The sequence below is a fragment of the Podarcis filfolensis genome (assembly GCF_964270895.1).
Source record: "Podarcis filfolensis genome assembly, chromosome: 4".
Lineage (NCBI taxonomy): Eukaryota > Metazoa > Chordata > Lepidosauria > Squamata > Lacertidae > Podarcis > Podarcis filfolensis.
The window spans coordinates 77,792,111-77,816,004 of NC_139607.1; the positions used below are offsets into that span (position 1 = coordinate 77,792,111).

General features: G+C 44.0%; 1 protein-coding gene across 4 annotated transcripts in view; it reads right to left on the bottom strand.

Moving 5' to 3' along the window:
* The window catches only part of LOC310760467 (cilia- and flagella-associated protein 337-like), a 166,102-nt gene that overhangs the window by 136,671 nt on the left and 5,537 nt on the right, over positions 1 to 23,894 (bottom strand). For 2 of the 4 annotated variants that reach the window (XM_083609025.1, XM_083609024.1), the window contains 26 exons: positions 23,437 to 23,520; positions 23,045 to 23,110; positions 21,946 to 22,176; positions 21,286 to 21,365; positions 20,790 to 20,882; positions 19,544 to 19,589; positions 19,007 to 19,053; positions 17,615 to 17,732; positions 17,429 to 17,498; positions 15,566 to 15,809; positions 14,460 to 14,562; positions 14,217 to 14,368; positions 12,257 to 12,359; positions 11,943 to 12,049; positions 11,728 to 11,807; positions 11,574 to 11,628; positions 8,661 to 8,706; positions 8,297 to 8,356; positions 6,826 to 6,988; positions 5,286 to 5,381; positions 4,276 to 4,334; positions 3,620 to 3,761; positions 2,743 to 2,782; positions 2,571 to 2,659; positions 1,334 to 1,518; positions 69 to 169 (listed from right to left, as the gene is read on the bottom strand). In XM_083609025.1, coding sequence (XP_083465151.1) covers positions 69 to 169; positions 1,334 to 1,518; positions 2,571 to 2,659; positions 2,743 to 2,782; positions 3,620 to 3,761; positions 4,276 to 4,334; positions 5,286 to 5,381; positions 6,826 to 6,988; positions 8,297 to 8,356; positions 8,661 to 8,706; positions 11,574 to 11,628; positions 11,728 to 11,807; positions 11,943 to 12,049; positions 12,257 to 12,359; positions 14,217 to 14,368; positions 14,460 to 14,562; positions 15,566 to 15,809; positions 17,429 to 17,498; positions 17,615 to 17,732; positions 19,007 to 19,053; positions 19,544 to 19,589; positions 20,790 to 20,882; positions 21,286 to 21,365; positions 21,946 to 22,176; positions 23,045 to 23,110; positions 23,437 to 23,454 — 2,594 coding nt within the window. In that variant the 5' untranslated portion in view covers positions 23,455 to 23,520. Of the gene's footprint in view, positions 1 to 68; positions 170 to 1,333; positions 1,519 to 2,570; positions 2,660 to 2,742; positions 2,783 to 3,475; positions 3,762 to 4,275; positions 4,335 to 5,285; positions 5,382 to 6,825; positions 6,989 to 8,296; positions 8,357 to 8,660; positions 8,707 to 11,573; positions 11,629 to 11,727; positions 11,808 to 11,942; positions 12,050 to 12,256; positions 12,360 to 14,216; positions 14,369 to 14,459; positions 14,563 to 15,565; positions 15,810 to 17,428; positions 17,499 to 17,614; positions 17,733 to 19,006; positions 19,054 to 19,543; positions 19,590 to 20,789; positions 20,883 to 21,285; positions 21,366 to 21,945; positions 22,177 to 23,044; positions 23,111 to 23,436; positions 23,521 to 23,894 lie in introns of those variants that run through there. The other 2 variants (XR_014546989.1, XR_014546988.1) reach the window with 2 other exon arrangements.

A 23,894-nucleotide genomic window follows, 5' to 3' on the forward strand; every position in this document is an offset into this window, starting at 1 on the left:
GCAGGTGGGAAGAGAAAACGCTTTGGAAATGCCGTCAATTTACTTGCCAGCCTGGGCTTCCTGCTTACCTCCTGCTTGAAGTGTTTGCATAAAGACGCTTGCTAATTTCATCTTGGATTTCCTCGCTGGTAACTGGAGCCGGGGAGAGCCGGGGATTAGAGACTGCTTCCTGCCGAAAGCAGAAGAACAGCCACTGCATTATTCATACACCTTAACTGCTGTTAGAATAGCAATAGCAGCCGGTGATGCTGCTGCTCTTGAATCTTCCGCCATGGAAGTTTTGGGAGCTGCTATGTTGGAGAATCCATACTGAAACAGATGGCATAAGGCTGGTACCCAATCAGATGGCAGCCATTTCCATTCTGTACTTTGCACGCTGTTAAATCATTCTCCTTTTGCTCAAGGTTTCATTGCCAAAATCTGCCTTCTAAGTTGCTCTTTCAGCATGGTACATAGTTAACAGGTTTTTCCTCCCTCCTGGATTTACATATTAATTTTAATAGGCCAGAGAGGTGCATTTAGCATCTACTGACTGGCAAGGTGTGGTCGTGGCTGCCTTAGGATTTCTTTGTGCTTATCTTAGGTAAAGTTAAAGGTACCCCTGACCGTTGGGTCCAGTCGCGGACGACTCTGGGGTTGCAGCTCTCTCTCGCTCTATAGGCTGAGGGAGCCGGCGTTTGTCTGCAGACAGCTTCTGGGTCATGTGGCCAGCATGACTAAGCCACTTCTGTTCAACCAGAGCAGCGCACGGAAACACCGATTACCTTCCTGCCGGAGCGGTACCTATTTATCTACTGCACTTCGACGTGCTTTCAAACTGCTAGGTAGGCAGGAGCTGGGACCAAACAACAGGAGCTCACTCCGTCACAGGGATTTGAACAATCAACCTTCTGATCAGCAAGCCCTAGGCTCTGTGGTTTAGACCACAGCGCCACCCATGTCCCTCATGATTATCTTACTGTACCTTATATGCTCCCATAATTCTTTGCGCGCTCTCTCTCTCTCTCTCTCTTTCTCTCTCTCTCTCTCTCTCTCTCTCTCTCTCTCTCTCTCTCTCTGCCACCAGAAAGGGAAAATCCTCTGAACCCAAAGAACCATCCCAAGGACCATAGGATTGCTCCCTTTAAAGGAAAAAGCAGGACCCTAACAGAAACATTGCCCCAGCAACAATTGCTGGAGATGCAGGAAAATAAAACGATTCCACTTGCTCATTTTGCATTGACTAGCAGTGCTTTCATAACACAGACAAAGGCATGCATAAGAAACTGGTGGGGGCAGGATGTAGCTCATGGCCTCCCCCTATTAACTGCACCACTGCAGTTGCCATACAAACCTTAGGTGTGGCAGGATCCTGAGTTCTCTTCTCTTGCTCTGTGAGCTGCAAATCGGAGGGCTTGCCTTCTAGCACAGGGTGAATGGGCATACTTTGAGGATCGATCAGGATTTCATAAGGAACCATAGGATGTTTCCAGGAGGATGGGGTACAAATTTCCCAAGGTTCTGCTTGGCCAAAGGTTCCTATGGGGAGAGAAAGGAAAGGCATTCCTAAACAAGTGTAACTGAAGAAACAGCATGCTATGGAAGTAGCTCCTTCAGTAACTTGAGGCTGCAGAGAGCATTTCTAAAAAGAAATATTACTTATGAACCCAGGGCCATTGTATTTCTTAAACAGGATGTTGGTCAAATAGCAGTAGCTTCCATTTCTCTTTTATTGCAAGCTCTTTGGTCTTCTCCGGTGATGCACACCCAGAGATGGAGTCCCAGGGCAAGCTGTTTCAATACAACTCATAACAGGGATGAGGAATGTGCCTACAGGAGTCATGGGCAGGTTGGATGCTTACCCCTTTCCACACAGCAGATGTGTGTGTGAGTAACTGCTGCTTCAGTTGTGTGTGTGATTTGTGTGTGTGAGTAACTGCTGCTTCAGAGCAGGAACCAACAACCTGCTGCAATACCTTAGAATGTGGACATTTGAGAAGCAAAATCCACCACCCTGTGTTTCAAGTTGCACAATTTTGTAGGCACCAGAGAGAGGACAGAAATGTCTTGACTCAGGTTCCTAGCAGCCTCATCCCTTCCAACTCTTAATTCATGAAGCTGTCACCTGTGCATGTCCTGTGATGGGAAGTTTTTAATGTCTGATGCTGTATTGTTTTTAATATTTGGTTGGAAGCTGCCCAGAGTGGCTGGGGAAACCCAGCCAGATGGGCAGGGTATAGATAACAAATTATTATTATTATTATTATTATTATTATTATTATTATTATTACTGTCTCAAATGTACACACCTCGGCTTAATTGCAATGGGCACATGGCTTAAGTTTTCAAATCAGACAAAAGCTGGTTCGAGGAGAAAACATATCAAACAGCAGTATTTCTAAATAAACTACAGGGCAGATGCGGCTAGATTTGCATGTGCACAGCTTCAAACACCAGGAGTGGGTGCTCACTGGAGCCCTAGTAAATGTTAATGTGTCAACCGTCTATGTTAGGGTGCATTCCTACACAAAGCTGTCAGTTCCTCTTAAATGAGTAATATGGTCCTTGTGTTTTGTGCGTGTGCCATTTACCAATGTATTCTCCATCCAGGCTCCACAACCGAACAGTGCGATCAGTTGAACAGGATAGCAGGATGTTCTCTTCATCTATAACTTCTAACCTATATGTCAAGCCAGAGAGGACAACCAGTTAGAAACCCATGTGCACAACTTATTTTTTGTTAAAGGTTAAGCCAATACTTACGATGGAACCAGATTCAAATGAGCTCTCCAGTGATTCACATCTGTGGCAACAGAAAGGAATAGAACACAGGACTCAGCTACATTAGTAAAAAAAGAGAGAGCTTTATGTGCGTTATAACACTGTGTCACCAGATGGAGCTGTGGAGTCCTATCCTTCAGCAACCTGTTTTCCCTTTATGAAGTTCACAACACGTTTTTCTGATACGCTTTTTTGTTGTGTCTAGATCCAGCCTCAGTTCAGGGATAAAACATACATTACAGTATGTACTAACATACAAAAACAGTGTGGTGTGTTTGAAGTCACATGAAGTGCAATCCTATACATGTCTACTCAGAAGTAAACACCATTGATTTCAATTGGATTTACCCCCAGGTAAATGATATTGCAGGACGCGGGTGGCACTGAGGGTTAAACCACAGAGCCTAGGACTTGCCGATCAGAAGGTTGGTGGTTCGAATCCCCGCGACGAGATGAGCTCCCGTTGCTCGGTCCCTGCTCCTGCCAACCTAGCAGTTTGAAAGCACGTCAAAGTGCAAGTAGATAAATAGGTACCACTCCGGTGGGAAGGTAAACGGCATTTCCGTGCACTGCTCTGGTTCGCCGGAAGTGGCTTAGTCATGCTGGCCACATGACCCGGAAGCTGTACGCCGGCTCCCTCTGCCAATAAAGCAAGATGAGCGCCGCAACCCCAGAGTCGGTCATGACTGGACCTAATGGTCAGGGGTCCCTTTACCTTTAGTTTAAATGATATTGCAACTCGGTGAGTCCAACTGGACTTGCTTTTCAGGACACATGTGCATTAGTGCTGTCAATCTATAACCCAAAAGCAAAGATGCTAAACGTTTCTACTGGAAGTAAAATGTACATGTAGACATACACTTTGGTGCTTCTTGTTCTGGATCCTGAAGAGCATAATCTTTGATGTCATGGACATACACGTATCCATCCTCGTCGGCGGCATACAAATATGAATCATCAGCAGTCACGGCAATGCCGGTAATCAAGGATTTCCCTCTTGACTGGAACACACATTGATGCAAACCACGTTATCAGTTAACACAGTTACATAAGGGATGGGCAACTTCTCTATTCTAATGGGAGGAAAACTTCAATCTCCATGCCAGAACAATCTAGGTATCCTGAAGTTGTCATCATCTAGCACAGCTTTCCCCAACCTTGCACCCTCCATATGTTTTGGACTACAACTCCCATCAACCACAGTCACCACAATTGTGCCACCCAAGGGCAGCCCCACATAAAGTGCATTGCAGCAAGCCAGCCTTGAGTTACACCTAGCCCATGGGCTGCCAAATCGCTGCCCCTGATTTACACCACCTGGGAAGCAGGTGTTAACTGCATTTTGTACATGGGGTCATATGTGATTAACTAACATGGTTGTGGCTTTGGGCTACATATATCACACAAACATTTCAGCTCACAATACATTCAAACAGAGAATGTTAAGCCTTTGCTGCAATTAAACACAGAACACCCCATCAAACATTTCGGCAACTTCCCATCTGTGAAACTTACAGGTGCAAAACTTGCTATAAGTGGATCTCCAGTGCGCAGGCTCCAGAAATACAGATGTCCTGAAAAAATTGTAACAACAGGGGACAAACCAGTATCAAGTCAGTATCAAAGCAGAAGCATACTTTTGTGGCAACAAAGCATTCATGAGAGCAGAAATGTCTGAAGGCCAGTTCACATAACTGAACGTGTGGCTTGAAGTGGCTCTTAACATTTGAGTAATCATCATGTAACCAGCGGGATTTGTAACGATGATTACAAGTGGTCCTACATAACAGCTCTCCAAATCAGAGACCACTGGATTATGGGACACAGGGAGAATCTCTGGTGACTTTTTTGAGACCAACAATTTACACCAACTGGAAATAACGATGAAAGAAATCCAGTCTGTCAGTCTTGGTTGCATTAGGACTAAACCAGAAGAATGTAGTAAATGAAATCGATGCCTGAAATTCAGCACCCCAGGATAGTATAGCAGTGATGACAAAACCCAGATGGTAGATCACACTCCTATACAATGTTTAAAAGGCGCAGGATGTCAAGGCCTGGACCTTATGCCCTACTTGGCCCCTGCTCTGCTGTCCCTAAGCCTCAGGCCTCTTATCTCTTGCAGGTACCCTTCCTTCAGGATCCTAGCAGCATGCACAGCTTTGTTACTTTAGAAATCAGCATGGCAATTACTTCCTGCTCTGCAAAGGCATGTGCAAGGGCTTCTGCAGTGTTGTTGACAGGCAAACCTTTGGCCCTGCAGATGTCGCTGAATCAAAGCTCCCATCGTCCCTGGCCATGGGCCATGCTCACTGGGGCTGACAGGAGTTGCAGTTGAGCCACATCTGTAGGGCCAAAGGACCCCCACTCCTGTTCTATATGCTTCCACTTGTACAGGAGGCTGCACAAGCCCTTTCCCCATAGGGGAGTTGCTCCAACCCCTTGATGATTTTGACTGACTAGGTTAGCTTGGTTGCCTAGAGTTTTGGTAGGCTACAACACCAACCACATTTCCCCCATCTTACCTTGCGGCCCATTGGAAACAAGTGAGGCTGCAGCCGATTCAAATTTCACCGCCCGGGTCTTTAGAAAGATTACGCGGCTAACACTTGCATCGACAGCTGGGGAGGGCAAAAAGAGAAGACTTGCTCCTTTAAAGGAAACGGCATTAAATCTTCAAATACTTTCATTAAGCTACAGTCAAAAGGCACAATTTGCATGCAAGCACTGCCGCCATTAACTTTCCTGATGTTTACGTTTACATTTCCTCCCCCATGGATTTCAGATGCTTCATTCCAAACCCCCTCTTACTACTGAGTAGATAAAAGGTGTTTTGCTAGGTTGAACTCTGAAATGTATATAAGACTCGCTACATTTTTGTGTCCGTATGGTGTAAATTTATTTAATGCCGAATCAAAATTCTTTGTCTCATTGCACTTAACTGGGATGGGGGATTGGGCCTTCTCTGTTGCCATGCCAAGACTCTGGAATTCCCTTCCAAGGGAGGCCTGCCTCACTCCCTCACAGTTAGCTTTCTAATGCAATGTACAGTGGTACCTCTGGTTAAGAACTTAATTCCTTCTGGAGGTCTGTTCTTAACTTGAAACTGTTCTTAACCTGAAGCACCACTTTAGCTAATGGGACCTCCTGTTGCTGCCATGCCGCCGGAGCACGATTTCTGTTCTCATCCTGAAGCAAAGTTCTTAACCCGAGGTAATATTTCTGGGTTAGTGGAGTCTATAACCTGAAGTGTATGTAACCTGAAGTGTATGTAACCCGAGGTACCACTGTAAATACCTGGCTGTTTTGTCAGGCTTTCAGTCTGCCAACTGACTAAAAACTAAATGTAATCTTTAAAAAAATTAATCTAAGTGTTGCATCTGACAATATGCAAGTTGCATTTCATTCACACAACTGGAGTCGCCCTTTCTCTCCTTGCATGCCCCTAAAATCTGCTCCAGGGGGGTCACCGAAATGTAGCAATGCTTATTTCCTTATGGCTTTCAACCTGGCCCTATGAATGCATGCAGAGTTGCCACAGACCAAACAGTTGTTTGTACTATAGCAACTCAGATAACATCTGCATAACAAATGGGACAGGGATGGTTGTTTAAAAGTCCTTATTTCAAGATAATAAGAGCTGTATACCAAGACATCTGCTCACAATCACAATACTATTTGCAAGGGAGGAGGGGCTGTGTGGGACTGGTACTATATTAGAGACTTCAGACCTTAACCAAATATGCAGGGCCACTTCCTGCCCATCCATCCGCAAATTGGGAGGTGATGAATTACAAGTGGAAAGTTGTAAAAACCAGCAACTGTCATTATATTGAGCTGGCTACATCACATCCTTGTGGGGTAGAAACTGGTGTCTGTCTCAACCATCCCAGGCCTGTTAGCCAATAAAACAACTTGGGATGGGCTTCACCTTTCAACTTCCATGTTTTCCATGTCTATTCCACAGGCAATGATTCATACAGAATGATTCATCCGGACATAGACAGTCCTGGATAAAGGGTGAATCTGTTTTCTGCAGTATTTTTTTAGACGAGTGAAACTTACGTTTGGTACTAACAGTGTCAGCGGCAACCGAAGCGTGGAATTTATGACATATGTGACCCGAGATCATATTCCAAACAATAATTTCACCATCATAACTTGAGGTTGCAAGGAGAGTAGGTGGACACTGAGCAATGCACAAAATATCTTCTTTGTGTCCCCGGTTCTGGGAGAGAGGGAGTGAAAAAAACAGTGCTGGTTGTCTTTTGTGCTTGTCGCTTTGGAGCTGTACTTCATGTATCAATCAATGGGCAGTTCAAGCCCTGCAAACTGACACCACATAAGACTGAACTGTGGCCAACCACAAAGCCTCAAATGTCAATATTGCTGCTACATGTCCACCCCACTCAATCGAGAACAAGTCTTCATAAAAGATAAGGAAGAAACTTTTAGTAGACCAACTTTTATCCCTTAGAATGTACAGGACGTTTGGTTTATATTGAGCTCATAATATGCCCTAGGAATTTGCTGAAGCTCAGCAGCTCATGCACGTTCACAGAAAATAGTAAACTACAGAATATCCCCCTTATTGGGCCCTCCTTCACAGAAAAACCAACAGTAGTCATTTGGTCTCTACTAGGGATGTGGGAGAAATCATTCTGCACTTCCCGAACAGATGTGCAAACTAAAATACAGGCATACTTCCTAGTTTGCATGTCTCCTGATTTTGCAGTGCAAATGGGAAAGTCCTCATAAAAACGATTATATTAGTGAAAGTAAAGTTTAAAAAGCTTTATGTTACAGGAAATGTTTGCAAAAATGTGTGTATATTATAGAGAAAATTCCATACAGAAATGCATATATTAAATGAAATGCATTCAAAAGACATTTGAATTTTCATGCATACTTTTTTTAAAAAAATGCAAACTGATATGGAAATGGGGAGAACTGAACTTAAAGGCTAGAAAAAAAGAGAACCAGGAAGAAACTGAAATTGTACGTCTCATCCAATGCTAGTCTTAGCTAGGGGAAAAAAACACTATAAAAAGTCATAAATCATAGAAAAGGGGGGGAAACCGCTATGTAAAATTGCATAGAAAAATTTTGTGCTGTACAGTGCCATCTGGTGTTGCATGTTTATAATGCATTAAGACACTGTTTTTGACAAATGTAGCTGAGTCCTTAAGTTTTATAATCCGGCATAACTAGCTCCATGCATACTATTCAAAGGCATTAACAACAACAACAACAACAACAACAACAACAACAACAACAACAACAACAACAACAACAACAATTTATTACTTATACCCCGCCCATTTGGCTGGGCCTCCCCAGCCATTCTGGACTTACTAAGGCAGAGGTTAAGTTCCAGTGAGCTGAACAGAACTCCACCTGCTTCAGACTGCACTGCATACCACCTATATGAAATTCTACATATCAAACACCATACATGTGCTCAGCATCAATTAAGAGTTTTCGAAGTATACAAAAAAATCATTTAGATTTGAAGAAGGCCAAGATGGAATCTTACTATATCATCCTGCCAGTGGGCTTGAGGTTTCTGAAAGTGATGAAAGTTTTCTGTGGAATCCTGCAACATACATACATCCAAACGAAAAGATACATATGTGTGAACATAAGGATATATATGTGTTTTATAAGTTTATGACAAAGATTCTGTTTCTGCTTGTTCCTCCCCTTTTTGACTCTGACACCAATGTTGTTAGCCAGATGTGCAAAAAGAGAGTTTGGCCTTAATTCTACCATCCCATTGGCCAGGCTCAATATCTTCCCCACCTATTTTCTACCCCAGTGCTTTGGCACAATGTGAAATTTCAATAATGAATCGTGATACCGTAATAAAAATGCTTCTCATGTGCACTTTTGCTACTTACATAAAACAAGTTTATCCTTCGATCCCATCCAACACCTACGATGTACCTGGAAGAAGAGTTAGCAAACAAATGTTACACATATATTTAGGGCTGCCATACGTCCAGGCGGTTTTTTGCTGAATGTTCGGGAAAACCCGGATTTCTTTTTAAAAACTTTTTGAAAAGCATCCCCCCCCAGCTCAACTTTGTCCTGATTTTCACTTTTGGGAATATATGACAACCCTACATATATAATTAGATCATATTCTAGAAATATCACAACCCAATTTGGTTAGGTTCTGTTTCAAGGCACAGGAACAGAGGAAACTCCCTCAAACTAAGTCAGATCATTTGTCCATGCAGCTTAGTATTGTCTGCACTGACTGGCAGCAGCTTCCCAGGTTTTTTAGGCTGGGGTCTCTCCCAGCCTTACCTGGAGATGTTTGGGGTTGAACCTGGGACTTTCTGCATGTATTATATCCCCCCCCCATTATATTTCCCATGAAAAAGTCTGGTTCATAAATATTTTAACAAATAACTAAAAACTCAAATCAGGGGTTCTGCCACTAAGCTATGGCCTTTCGCAAAATTGGCAACATGAGATTCTAGAAGATGGATGTCCCTTTAGCCTCTGCTTGTCCAGTGTTAATGGAAACTTTTCCATTTGTCCAGCCTGAGGGTGTGGACAGAATCCTTGAAAAGGTGAGAGCTACCAAACGTGTTGAAATATACTCGGAGTCAAGAGTGGATTTCATGCTCTTTATTCAGCTCATAGTGGTGAGGAGGAATGGAAGTTACCCCAGAATGTCTGCTTTATATACATTATTTACACAATGGGCCCCACGTGATTGGCTAATTCCGGGATTCTCCTGTAAGCCAATCAGGGTGAGGATTCACTTCCACCTGGAGCTGGATTGGTTGGCTCCTGTGGACCAATCAGACTGCTGCATTATAATAATAATAATAATTTATTATTTGTACCCCGCCCATCTGGCTGGGTTTCCCCAGCCACTCTGGGCGGCTTCCATAGAAAACCAAAAATACACTAAAATATCACAGATTAAAAACTTCCCTGAACAGGGCTGCCTTCTGAATCCTATTGTTCTAAGGCCAATCAGACTGCTGCATTCTGAATCCTATTGTTCTAGGACCAATAAGACTGCAGCATTTTGGATCCTATTCAGCTCAGTACATAACACGTGTACTAAATCCTTGCCCTTCCTGGCTCTTAAAAAAGGGGGCAGCGGGGGACTGGCTAAGTGAGTGAAGGGTCAGTGGCTCCTTAGAACAAGGCATGCCTAAAGGAGGCAGTTGCAAGGCCTCTACTAAAAAATCCAGACCTGAATCCTGAATTATGGGATAATTATCAGCCAGTTTCTAATATCTCAGCTCCAGGGGTTTTTTTGGAGGAGACAGATGGATCTAGATCCATTTCAGGCCTGATTATGGGACTGAGATAGCTTTGGTCACCTTGGTGAATGATTTGTGCTGAGAATTGGATAGGGGGAGCGTGATGGTTCTGCTGGACCTTTTGATATCAGTGACCATGGTATCCTTCTGGGATGGAAATGGAATTGGAAGTACTTTTTTTTTTTACAGTTGCATAGCATATACCCACTAGCAAGGTAAAGGTGAAGGTAAAGGTACCCCTGACCGTTAGGTCCAGTCGTGACCGACTCTGGGGTTGCGGCGCTCATCTCGCTTTATTGGCCGAGGGAGCCGGCATACAGCTTCCGGGTCATGTGGCCAGCACGACTAAACCGCTTCTGGCGAACCAGAGCAGCGCACAGAAACACCGTTTACCTTCCCACCGGAGCGGTACCTATTTATCTACTTGCACTTGTCATGCTTTCGAACTGCTAGGTGGGCAGGAGCTGGGACTGAGCAACGGGAGCTCACCCCGTAGCGGAGCCAAGCCGCAAAGAATTCCACACACAAATGTTGCAACAACTCTTTACCTGATCTGGTCTTTAGCAAGTAGGGAATGTGTCAGTGTGCATTCTGTCTGACAACTTCTGAGCAGGTCTCTCTAGGTATCCCCTTTATAAATGGCTTTTGATCTGCATGAATTAGCAGGTGACCACATTTGGCTCCATGCCATTCAAAGCATTACCACCTAATCTCTACATATTGAACACCTGCTAAAGGCACCCAAGGTGTTAGTATTCTTTTTTCCTGGCAGTTTGGCAGCAGGTATGTATTCGTACAAGATCAAATGCCTTTGCAATCCAAAGTGAGCCCCATAGCTCAGTGTGACAGCATAGGCTCTGCATTGCAGAAGGCTGCACATTCGACCCTTAGCATTCCTTGCCTAAAAACTAAAAAGCATTTGAGGTAGCAGGAAGGTGGGAAAGGCCAACCCTGAAAAGCAGAGGAGCCACCATCAATGGTCTCACTCAATATAAGGCAAAGAAGTCCTTTGTTATGTACTAAGTTTGGATCCTAGAACAATAGGCAAGTAGGATCCTAGAATGCAACAACTGATTGGCTTGCAGGAAAAGACCAATCAGGCTCCAGGAGGAAGTTAATCAGCCTATTAGGCTGGTAGGATCGCAGAATGCAACAACTGATTAGCCTGCAGGAGAAGACCAATCAGGCTCCAGGAGGGAAGCAGAATCAGCCAATCAGACGGGACTCATTGTGTAAATAATGTATATAAAAGCCTGAGGTTTGGGGGGCAATTCAATCACTGTCTTACAAGCTGCAATAAAGAGTATGAAATCATTACAGGACTCCGAGTATATTTCATCCTTACGGCAAGGATATTTTGTGGAACGCTCATGGGGGGGCAATTTAGGTGACAAAGATACATGTCTGATTCTCAGAATGCCATATGGAGAAGAGAAATGCACCTGAATATAAAGAAATTAACCGTCCCTTCCCTAAGATGTCATCCTTCAATGGCAAGATCTGGTTACGGTCTGCATTGCTTACTTGTTTTTGTTGACTTCCACATAGGTGCAGTCACAGACTTCGTCACTTTTGTCTTCTGCAGGTAAGAAAAACAGCAGCATTGCAACATCCAAGTCGTGTGAGTTTTCTACAGACATAACATTTTTTTGGCTGTTTGCATCAGCATGCTGCTTACCTCTTTTCAAGGTGTGCAAGCAATGCCCATTATTGTAATTCCATACATTCAAGCAACCATCTCGTCCTCCTGTGATTAGTCTAGAACGTGAATGAAATAAATGCATCGTTTATTCCACCTGTGTAGATACTTGTGTGCCAGGGGTGGAGACACACAGCTAAAATTTATATAGAGTGGGGGTTCCTCCCGCAAAAAGGGTGTATTTAGAAACATACCTTCTTCTGCTAGGATCGAAGGCGAGGCAGGTTACCGCAGAACCACCATGAGCATTGCCAAATTCAAATAAGTGCTTTCCGCTATCAAAATCCCACACCTTGACCACCTTAAAAACACACACATACATAGGAAAGCATCTGAATAAACACCATGGTCAGGATTCAATGGCCCACATTTGAAAGTAGTAAAAATTAGTCCAGTTCTATGCACAGAGAGGAAACACAAAAAACTCAACCACATGTGTCAAACTGGAACAGCTACACATTGGGAAATACATGGAATTGGTTCTATTTTACAGTATCGTTTCACTTACAGAACCCTCACAGCAGCTCACAACATGCCTGAACACTTCATTGAACTTGCAGCACAAAACTGGCTTCTTATGGGAAGTAACCAAGTGAGGATCTGGAGGCGATCTTCCTTATGGAGAATAAAAAACAAAAGAAGTGAGGATCAAACTATCAATGCAGCAGTAAGTACACTTGTATGGGGCTTGTCTGGATGGCAGCCTCTCCAGAACTGATTTAGAATTGCAGTATGTGGGAAATGTGGGGAGGTTTTTTTCTTAATTAAGTCTTGCTGCTTAATGTTAAGTGAGAACCAGCCTGGAAAAAATCAGGTTCTGACACCTGTTCCTTATACAGCAAGGGAGGTGTGCATGCGCAGCTGATGTGAATATAGTTGAAGTTCAGGGGGGTGTCTGCTGAGCTAAATATCCTCATCTGGGGCTGGCAGAGGTGCTGTTGACTACTTAAAGGGCTTGAGGCACTAGCCGTTTAAAAAAAATTGCATTAAGATTAGGGGTGGAAGGATCTGTCAATGTCAGTTCTCTCCATTTTTCCAGTCCTAAACTCAGTTCTCCATATTTTGCAGTCCAACAACACCCCAGGATCTCATCAAGATTATTTTCAAAAACAAAATTTTAAAAGGTTCGAAATTTAACATGGAATTTAACACTTTGTGGTTTTGTAATGTTTTCACCTCTGTAAATTGACCCTTGTTGGCAGCAGTTTCTAGTATTCCTTTCTCCATAAATACAGGGGCGTAGGAAGAGGGAAGCGGGGGGGTGCGGTCTACCCCAGGGCGTCATCCCTGAGGGGGTGACAAAATGGCATGCCACGGGGATGGCAGTTGCCGCGGGGCCTGGCCGGCAGCGTGCCCAAGGCACGCGGCTCTCCTGGGAGTGACAGGGTGGCTCAGGGCCCCACACTGCCCGAAATAGCAGCATAGGGCTTGTGTCTGCCAGGCAGATGCTGTGGGCAGCTCAACGTGCCGCCCCCCGGGCGGATCGTTGTGGCACCCCTGTGGGCGGATTGTCCTGCTCCTGCTGCTCCAGGTGCCAGAGCAGCTAGCTACACCCCTGCATAAATACAGATCTTAGATGTTTAAGGGCCAAACTACAGTGATACCTCGGGTTAAGAACTTAATTCATTCCAGAGGTCTGTTCTTAACCTGAGGTACCACTTTAGCTAATGGGGCCTCCCGCTGCCGCCGCCGTGCGATTTCTGTTCTCATCCTGAAGCAAAGTTCTTAACCCGAGGTACTATTTCTGGGTTAGCGGAGTCTGTAACCTGAAGTGTCTGTAACCTGAGGTATCACTGTACTATGTGTTGCTCATCATGTGATTAAACAAACATGAATAATCATGCTGCTTTTCTTTTAGAGAAAAAGCAACCAGAGTTTTCCCAATGACCCCAATTTGGATTGGGCCTCAAACTAGTTTCCTGGTGTCAAATTATTTTTTCCTGGCCACTCCCTCCCACCCCAAATTCATGGTTTACTGCTAACATCTCATTCACTCCTTTCTCCTGCTCTGGAGGGTAGGACTCGAACCAATGGCTTCAAGTTGGAAGAAAGGAGATTCTGACTAAACATTTGGAAAAACTTTGTGACAGTAAGCGCTGTTTAGCAGAGGAACAGACGCCCATGAGAGGTGGTGGACTCTCCTTCCTTGGAGGGTTTTAAGCAGAGTTTGGATGGCCACCTGTCATGGATGCTTTAGCTGAGATTCCTGCATTGCGGGGGTTGGACTAGATGATCCTCAGGGTCCCTTCCAACTCTAAGATTCTATTATTCTTTTATTCTAAGTCAAGCATGGGCTGATTTTCAGCAGAAAACTGGCAAGGGACCCCAATCCAGATTAGAAACACTTTCCAGATTGGGGACTCAATGGCAGTTTTTTCTCCAAAATAAACATATCCATGAACACTCATTTAAACACATAGTTTGGCTCTAAGACCACGAGTTCTGTTCTGTTTGCTTTCTTCTTTTACCGTAGTCTTAAATGGAGAATAGCCAGTGTATCCGTGGCAACGCAGAGCGATCTTACGCCTGGTATGTAGTGGCAAGCACTAATCTCTCCTTTAATTCCACTGTTTTTTGAACAGGCTGTGAATAAGCAAGTCTGGTCCTCAACATCCCAAATCTGCAAAAAAATAATAATTGAGACACGCTAAAGAGAAAGTACTGAAGACGTGACAAGTGTAACTCAGCACATGCAAAAAACAGAGACAGACCTTCACTGTGTTGTCCGTTGACATGGAGAATATTTTATCCTCTTCAGATATGTGGACATAGAAGACAGGGGCCATGTGGCCTCTGAGCATACCTGTTGGCCTTCTGCAATTGGACCAGAACATTAAAGACTGAGTAGCTTCAAACATATAATGAAACAAAAGAGATGGATTAACATTGGCCCTACTGTAACTGAAACACATACAAATGAGGGAGAATTGTAGTACCAAGTGAGAAAGACGGATGAGCTAGCGCAGTGTGGCCACATCCACACCGTACTTTTTTTTTTTTTAATTATTAAAGTTTTCATGGTTTACACAGGTATGCGCAATGTCTATTTTTTCAAGTTACATTTTCCATAGGTCAGTTTCATTTGCTGAGACATTAGGGTTACATTAGGAATAAAAGAGGGTGAAGAGGTGGAGGGGGGGACACACCATACATTTAAAGCGTTCTTAAACCACTTCAACAGTCAGGGATTCGCCCCCCCCCCACCAAAAAAATAAAGAATAATGGGAACTGTAGTTTGTGAAGAGTGCGGAGAGTGGGTAGAACACTCACCAACTACAGTTCTCAGGATTCTTTTGCAGGAAGCCCTGACTGTTGAGGTGGTATAAGAGAGCTTTACATGTATCGTGTGGGCATGACCTGTGATTCTTTTGTTCTTGACTCTACCTGCCTCAGATTTTCATGCAATGTTAAGACACCAGTTGGATTCAATCACCGTAACGGTCAATAACCCTCCGGCAGACAGGCCTGGATGTCAATACAAAGGCATTAAACATTTAAAGCAGTATCATACCGCTTTAAAAAGTCATGGCTCCTCCTAACTCATCCTGTATAGTTTGTTAAGGGGTGCTGAGTGTTGCTAGGAGACCCCCTCACAGAGTTACAGTTCTTAGAGTGGTTTAGCAATCCATCCCTCGTCCCAGGAAACTCTAGGATTCATTAAGAGTTTATTGATCTAGCTGTGGTTTATCTATGCAATATTTCAGAAGACAAATCACAGCAATCTATTTGTTCTAAATGATAATAGTTTATAACTAATGGCACAAAGAGTTTAACAAAACCTTATAAGAACAGCTGCATCAATGCAATAAAATCTTACCCAGGCATATAGGGATTCCACATCCGAATAATTCGATCCATCCCACCAGTTACAAGAAGGTTATTCTTTTTACTAAGTGCAAATGTTTTCACTCCTTTGTGGACTCGAAAAACAATCTGATCCCCCTCAGCTCTATGGGAGGGAGATCCTAGGACCAACTGTGCTTTCCTTGCCTTGGAATCTTTCCTGTGTTCTTTTATTTCCTTCATCTTTTGCTCAACATTGGTTGCTCCCACAACGCAACCTGTAGAAGGGCAAATGTTTCTGAATCAACCATCAGGCCTCAAGTAGACTTTGACACGACTGATAATACACAATAAACAGCCTTACATTTTGGGATTGGAAAATGCAGACCATTTTAACATTTAAGAAAACAGGAGGGAGATTCTTGCAGTGCTTGAAGCTGCACGGTTTCCCACATTCTAGGTAAAAGGAAAGAACATGTAAATATGGTCTTCAGTGGTCACCACTGAACTCTACAGACAGGTCTGACAGATAAGACCATTTAGGCATCAAGAAACTGCTCTCAGGGAAAGATGGGTTTCACACACTGCTCAGATCGGCAGATAGTTATAGGAAATGGGGTGTGTAGGGTCTGGTTGAAAGGCACTGGAGATAAGAGAAATTGCCTTCATAATGGCCTTCATAAAAGACACAAAAGGCCTCAACATCCAATCATGTAATCTGCACATCTGCCTACCTCCATTTTCTCAATTCCCAATACATCACAGCTCTATGCCAAAAACAAATGTTGAAGGGAATATTTCTGCTGTGTGGAATCTACCACAAGTAAAGGTAAATGTACCTCTGACCATTAGGTCTAGTCATGGCCAGTGGCGTAGCGTGGGTTGTCAGCACCTGGGGCAAGGCAAGTAATTTGCGCCCCTAACCCGTGGATTTGCGCCTCCTAACCTGTGGATTTGCGCCCCCTAACCCTAACCCCGAGATCTTGCGCCCGGTGCGGCCGGACCCCCTGCACCCCCCACGCTACGCCACTGGTCATGGCCGACTCTGGGGTTGCGGCACTCATCTCGCTTTATTGGCTGAGGGAGCCGGCATACAGCTTCTGGGTCATGTGGCCAGCATGACTAAGCCGCTTCTGTCGAACCAGAGCAGCGCACGGAAACGCTGTTTACCTTCCCGCCGGAGCAGTACCTATTTATCTACTTGCACTTTGAGGTGCTTTTGAACTGCTAGGTTGGCAGGAGCAGGGACCGAGCAATGGGAGCTCACCCTGTAGCGGGGATTTGAACCGCCAACCTTCTGATCGGCAAGTCCTAGGCTCTGTGGTTTAACCCACAGCGCCACCCGCGAATCTACCACAAGTAGAACCTGCCATTAGAAGTACATAAGCAGAGCCCTGTTGGATCTGTCTGCTCCAGCCAGTTAGGTAATTTTGGGCCCTCAAAATGTCTATTACTTCTAAATTGGCAAGATGTCTGGATTTTTGTGATTTCCCCAAAAGAAGCTCAAAACCTTTCCCTGTTGGTATATGCCACATGACTTTTAATTCTTTTTGATTAATTTATTGTTGTTTGCTTTATTTATAAGCTAGTGTGTTTGATATTATTGTGATTGCAATGCTTGTTGCTTTTTTAACACTACTGTGATTATTGTGAGCCGCTTTGAGCTCAACAATTGAAAGGCAGAGTACAACTATTAAATCAGATCGAAAATCAAACCTCTGGAGGCCAGAGATTCCTCATCCTGCTCTAAACTTTTCATCCTGACTGGTCACATGGATGGTACTTGCAACGTGACTACAACACTGTAATATGGGAAGGAAAAGAAATTGTATATAAGCCAAGCAAATGGAAACATGTAAGAACAACTTCCTGGATTCAAAAGCCGAAATATAATTACCTATTACTACGGCTGTAGGCTCATGGCTTGAAGCAGAAATGACTGCTTTAATAGAATCATAGTATTTCAGCTAAAAAGACAGATAACAAAAATACATTATCAAAATGCTACAAAATATTGGTTAAATAATGTTGTGTTGTTGAGATTGTTTTATAATGGTATGTGGCCCAAATTTTCAATGTTTACCTGAGTAACCCAGTCTCCATGAACTTTCCAACGGATATAAGTAATATTAGGAGAAAGAGCTGCATTCTCAAGGCTAATATTTGGAAGGTTTTCTGATTTGGGCAGCTTTTTCCACGTTCTGAAACATGTTCAGAGAACATAATAACATTAAAGAAAAATAATTAAGCTTGTCCATGCTATCAGGTTCCTAATTTGGCCATTTATCGTCATAGGAAGCACCTGACCTTTGTTTTGTGATTTGCAAAATGTTGTGAGTTCATTAGTGGAAGCTCTCAGAGCCCCGGCGCGTTCTGTTGTTTCAGAGTTCACCTCGTAGGTCCCTAACCTTTCTCATCTGTGGGCTCTAAAGCCAATTGCAGTGCCTTCATAATTTACTGAAGAGGACACTGTACAACTGGCTAGAGAGAGCCCTGAGTTCTTGCATGACCTTCCAGTTAAGTACTGAAACACAGAGTCAAGTTATCTCCCTTTGTTAAGAAGAGTAGATGCTCCTCTTCCCCTTCTGTTCAGCTGGAAAATGTCCTCCTAGATGCCACCCTAACCTTCTGTTAGTTTTGTATTTCTATCTGCAGCAGAGCAGAGACAGGGAAGCAGAGAAATAATGCTCTTCTGCACTAGAGTTCAGTTGCCACATGGTCATGTGTATTGCAGAAGAGCTTAGTCCCTGTACAGCAAACCGCCAACTTATACGGGGGTTACATTCCAGGGATCATGCCTAAAGCCAGAATCACATGTACAGTAGTACCTTGGTTTACAACTCTTCCGGAGGTCCATTTGTAAACCAAAGCAGGTTGTAACCCAAGGCACGCTTTCGCCAATGGGGCCTCCCAAAAAAAATTGTTTGTAATCCAAAAAAAATGGGTTGTAATCCAAAAAAAGGTTGCAAACCGGGACACTCACTTCCGGGTTTGACGTGTTTGTAATCCAAAACGTATGTAAACCAAGACATATGCAAACCAAGGTAATCAAAACCCATTGGGTTCAATGGGATGTGGGATTGACAAAGTCATTTTCTCCAGAACCCTGCCCGCTTTCCACCCCCTTTTCATTCATTCATTCATTCATTCATTCATTCATTCATTTTTTGCCAAATGCGTAAAGCTGAATGCGCACAAGTTGAATGTGTACTGCTTACTGTACCCAGAAAAGTTGGTTTCCAGAATCCAAACTTACTAGCTGCATCAGCCGTGTTAAACAGCCACCACTGTAGAAACACGGCAATAGTAGCTCCAAACCTCCCAAGATAACGGGGCCTCTTCTAGGAATTGTTTTCTGTTTCCAGGTTTGTGGCTACCCGTTGCTCAGGGAAGTTGGCAACTGGAAGCACACCTTTTGTGGAATGATTAACGAAATGTCTACTTTAGTTCTCAACAGACACTTTCAAATACTTGCCTTAGGACCTCTCCCACAGAGCAGATGAGCAAGATATTGACACAGCCCTGCAATCACAAAGAAGGTGCGCACTTGAAACATGCTGAAAACAAACTGCAGGAAAGGTCACAATTGGGCGGCTTTCAGGCTTTTGAAGACAAAAACCCTGAGATTAATAGGATGAGTACGATTCTCTTGCAGCAGCTGTTCTTACTGATAGGGAATCTGTACCAATTGCCTGCTTTGCATGTAGATATGAACACAGGCATGGTTGCAAGGGAGATTTCCCATTAGAAAATTATGTAATTATGTATTAGAGGGATGTATGAGAGGGGTCTCCCATAGTCCAACCTTGCTTATCTGAAAGTCCTCTACTTTGCCATACAAACTGCATCTAGCCAATACTGTACAACCTCTGGCATTCTCTTGCTATCTGTTGTACTTTCCCTACATATCTACTCCATAATCCGAGGAATTAAACAGCAGCTGTGGCAAGCTGGGTTCCCCACCCACTGAGTTTTAAGGCCTACAGTTTCCTTAGCAAGCACCAATACACACCTGGTCATCTCCATAAAGAATCATGCATTCATCATGATCTGTGTAGCTGAATTGGAGGGGGGAAACAAAGAGCAAGAAAAATTAAGTATTCCTTAAAATGCTTTTGTTCTGAGCCAAAATAATGTTTTGGATTGCACAATAACTTCCAAGACAAACCTAAAGGAGATTATGTTAACACCCAAGGTTTTAGCACAAACTATTGATTTTGCCAATGGGACGCGGGTGGCGTTGTGGTCCAAACCACTGAGCCTCTTGGGCTTGCCGATCAGAAGGTCGGTGGTTTGAATCCCCATGATGCGATGAGCTCCTGTTGCTCGTTCCCAGCTCCTGCCAACCTAGCAGTTCGAAAGCACACCAGTGCAAGTAGATAAATAGGTACTGCTCTGGAAGGAAGGTAAACGGTGGTTCCGTGTGCTGCTCTGGTTTCGGCGTTCCGTTGCGCCAGAAGCGGCTTAGTCATGCTGGCCACATGACCCAGAAAAACTGTCTGTGGATAAATGCCGGCTCCCTCGGCCTGTAAAGTGAGATGAGTGCCGCAACCCCAGAGTCATCTGCGACTGGACTTAACTATCAGGGATCCTTTACCTTTATTATTATTATTGATTTTACCACCTTGTCTTCATGCAGTGCAGAGTTAACCAATTGTTATAAGAATTCTAAGGTCTCAAACATGAAAGAAATCTTCAGAAGTTCATAAGTATATAAAACCATGGCATTCTCCCTTCCTGTGGTTTCCTGCAGTCATGCTTTATAGCATCAGCACTCAGGGCATTCATCATGAGAAATCAAAATGGCATTTAATGTCATAGGGAAATTAAAATGACAACTTAACACAGGCTGGCATTCAGCCCAAGGAGACTCAGAACAGGTCCTGGCGCCTTGGTAGCTACTAGATGCAGTGGCGAAGCTTCATGCTCCAGCACTAGGGGGCGGGGAGCAGGCGGAGGCGAGGTTGGCGCGCGTCCCGGGGGCGGGGCGCCCAGCGCGCGGGGGGGGGGGGGGCAGCCGCGATGACACCCTGGAGATCACGCTGCCGGGGGCAGCACGCTCTCCACACACTCTTCTTCCTCCGCCAGTGACTAGAGGGTGTTGGGTCCTGATTCTGGGCCTGCTTGGGAGTTCCAAGTAAACCAACCTGAGCTTGAAGAAGAGGATATAAGTGTAATAATAGATATAGCCACACACAGAAGTATGCCATGATTATTAGCAGATAATTGACATAAGACCTGAATTTTGAGTGCCTTACCAGTAATCCACATTCAAAGGTATAGCTTCTAAACCACTAATTTGAAGGTAGGGTTCAAAGTTGGAGCTTTCATAGAGCTGAAGTTCGCGATCCCTGTCACAAAGTTGAAATGTTATATATTTTACCATCATGGGTTGTATGAACTGGTTTCCCATAATAAGGAGGCAATTAGCATTTGAAGGAGGGATTTTCATTGCGAAAACAGTGTTGGGGAAAGGGTTAAAAACCTTCCCCCAAGTTGTGACCCTAACTGAGGGACCCTTGCAGCTTTTATTTGTTAACATTCAAAGAGACAAGAGATTCTGTTTCTGATCTCCATCATCCTGTCAAGTTAGCCCCAAAGCCAATGCCCTGTCTGCTGTGCCAACCCTGTAATGCTGGCCAAGATCCCAAACTGCTATGTTTATGCAGCTTTCTCCAGTCAACCCCAAAGCTTTGGACAAAAACTATATTGGTAACTGGCTTTTATTTGAGCTTTTGCGCATAGGGCACTTACCCAGTTCCCAATATCAACTTATTATATGGTGTCATGACAGTGAAATCCATCAGCCACTTAGATTTTCTGTAGGCTTTCTCCTTAAAAACAAGAAAAGGCAAGAAGTTATTGCCTGCCAACTCCAAGGTATGATCTGAAGGCATATGAAGCCACCATCTTGCTGAAGCAATGTAGATCTGGGTTTGGATGGGAGACTGCATTGGAGCCACACACAAGTATGCTGCCTTGGGTTCCATGATGAAAAACAGGCAGGATTTAAACATAAGGGGTGGGGAAATAAGCAATCATTCCTGAATCATGAATACTGTGGCTCTCATCTTTTCAAAGGAAAATTGAACTAAAAGTAGCTGAGGTACAGACAGTCCTGGGTAGAAGACAGGAGGACACAAACCTTTTATGTTAAGGAAGTTCAGGTGAATGAGGAGGAACTTTTAAAATGTAATCTTGCCAGAACTTAGGGCATATAAACCAAAATAAATAAGCAGGCCTTGTGCCAGTCACTGCCTCTCAGCATAACCCATCTCACAGGGCTTTTGTGAGGAATAAATGAGGAGAGGGAGAACCATGTTTGCCATTTTGAACTCCTTGGAGAATGAATGAATGAATGAATGAATAAAACCAGCCATCCCAGAACCTATGACATGAGAAAATGTGACGTACAAACACCATCTTGCTTCGTATCAGCTTGAGCTGTGGTGACCAGAAGGAAATATGTCCGTCTTCTCGAGCTGTTATCAATGTGCTATCCAACAACGAGCAAATTTTCAGCACAGGCTCTCCATGTGGGATCTCCTTTATGGTGGCAGGTAGTGCAAAAGAGACCTCTTTCAACCGGGCAGATGACTCATGTTGTTCAGCATATTCCAGCTGCATGTATGTGCAGAAGTCATGCTGGGGTGGAACAAAGTGACAGTCGTTGTCTCAGCGCTCAAGAGGCCAGATCCCATGCGTATGTACTTGAAAGTGAGTCCTGCTGTGTTCAATGGGGCTTACTCCTAAGAAACTATGCATAGGAACAATGCCATCATAAACATATCACTGCCAAAATGGAGCCAACTAATGTTGGTAATGTGAGGTACCAACTAAGGGAGAAAGCAAGACCCTTGTATCACTAATAAGTTCAGTGTCCACACTTTAAGGATGAAACTTCACATTGATAATGCAATCTTATACATGTGTAAGGTTGGAGGAGAAATTTGGTTTTGTTTGTGTTCTGGGAACCAGCCCCTCCACCCAGTGGCATAGCGTGGGGGGTGCAGGGGGGCCCGGCCACACCGGGCGCAATATCTGGGAGGGCGCGCTCGCACTCGCAGTGCTAAAATCCATGGGTTAGGGGGCGCAAATTACTTGCCTTGCCCTGGGTGCTGACAACCCATGCTACGCCACTGCCTCCACCTGCCAAACCTTAACACCTCATGTGACAAGGGAAATCGTAGCATACTTTAGCCTTTCTCAACCTTGGGGTCCTAATTGTTGTTGGACTACAACTCCCATCCCTAGCTAGCCGGACCAGTGGTTGGGGATGATGGGAATTGTAGTTCAGCAACATCTGGGGACGCAAGGTTGAGAAAGGCTGGACTTATTTAGTGCCCTGTTTTATAGAGAAATACATTAACTTTTTTCTTTCAGAGGCATATTCCTTGACTTGGTATCATCTTTTCACTCATTCCAATAAGCGTTATACTCCTCATTCATAGCCACATTCTATTTTAAGCAATTAATTAATTGTCGCTTACTGGGGTTTCCAATACACACTTACCCAACGAATTCTGCCAGTTGCAGAACAGTCAATTTTCATGAAAAGCTTTTCTATTTGTTCATCACTCTGTAGGAGCAAAGGATGTACACAACAGCCTTCAACACACAAACGGTCAAGGTTACATGAGGTATTTTCTAGCTTCAATCCAGCAAACATGAACTGTCCCAAATGGTGGCAACAACAAAGATTAAGGGCATGGAAGCCAGAGGCTAACAGTAGAATCCTATGCATATCTACACTGATGCAAGCAACACTGACTTACTCCCAGGTAAGTGTGTAGAGCACTGGAGCCTAAATACAGGACAGAAAGTGCTCCCCCTCCCTCTCCCCATTCCATCTCATCTACGGTATTATGCCATTGTGGTATGGTTTTCAAACTGTGCTTTGCTTACTGCATTTTGTGAGCCCATGCATTTCTTCAACGTGCGCTTGAAGTTTTCCACATCCAAATACTTATGTCCATTAATTTCTAAGTCCTGGAAGCAGATAAAACAACAGGAAATATAGTGTGCTATTATGAAGCAGCAGACTTGCCAAGAGAGCCTCATTCTGCTACTATTTCTTTCTCCCTGGACAGATCAAACCTGAATGCAAACATAAAGCACAAAGATATTTTATATCTCATGTCTTTGCCCCAAATTGGGTAGACACTCCCAGCGTATTGGGGTTCCTAGGGACCCTGTCCCTGAGCTGCTTTTGATGTCACAAGGCAGACCTGATTCACTTCTAGGTTTCTCGGTTTTTGATCCTGCTCTGTGGTTGTCACTTTAACAGCAGTTTGATTTTCAGTAATTAGCAAGTAATAACATTTAGTGCCAGGTCATCATAATACAATTTGCCTGCTGATCAC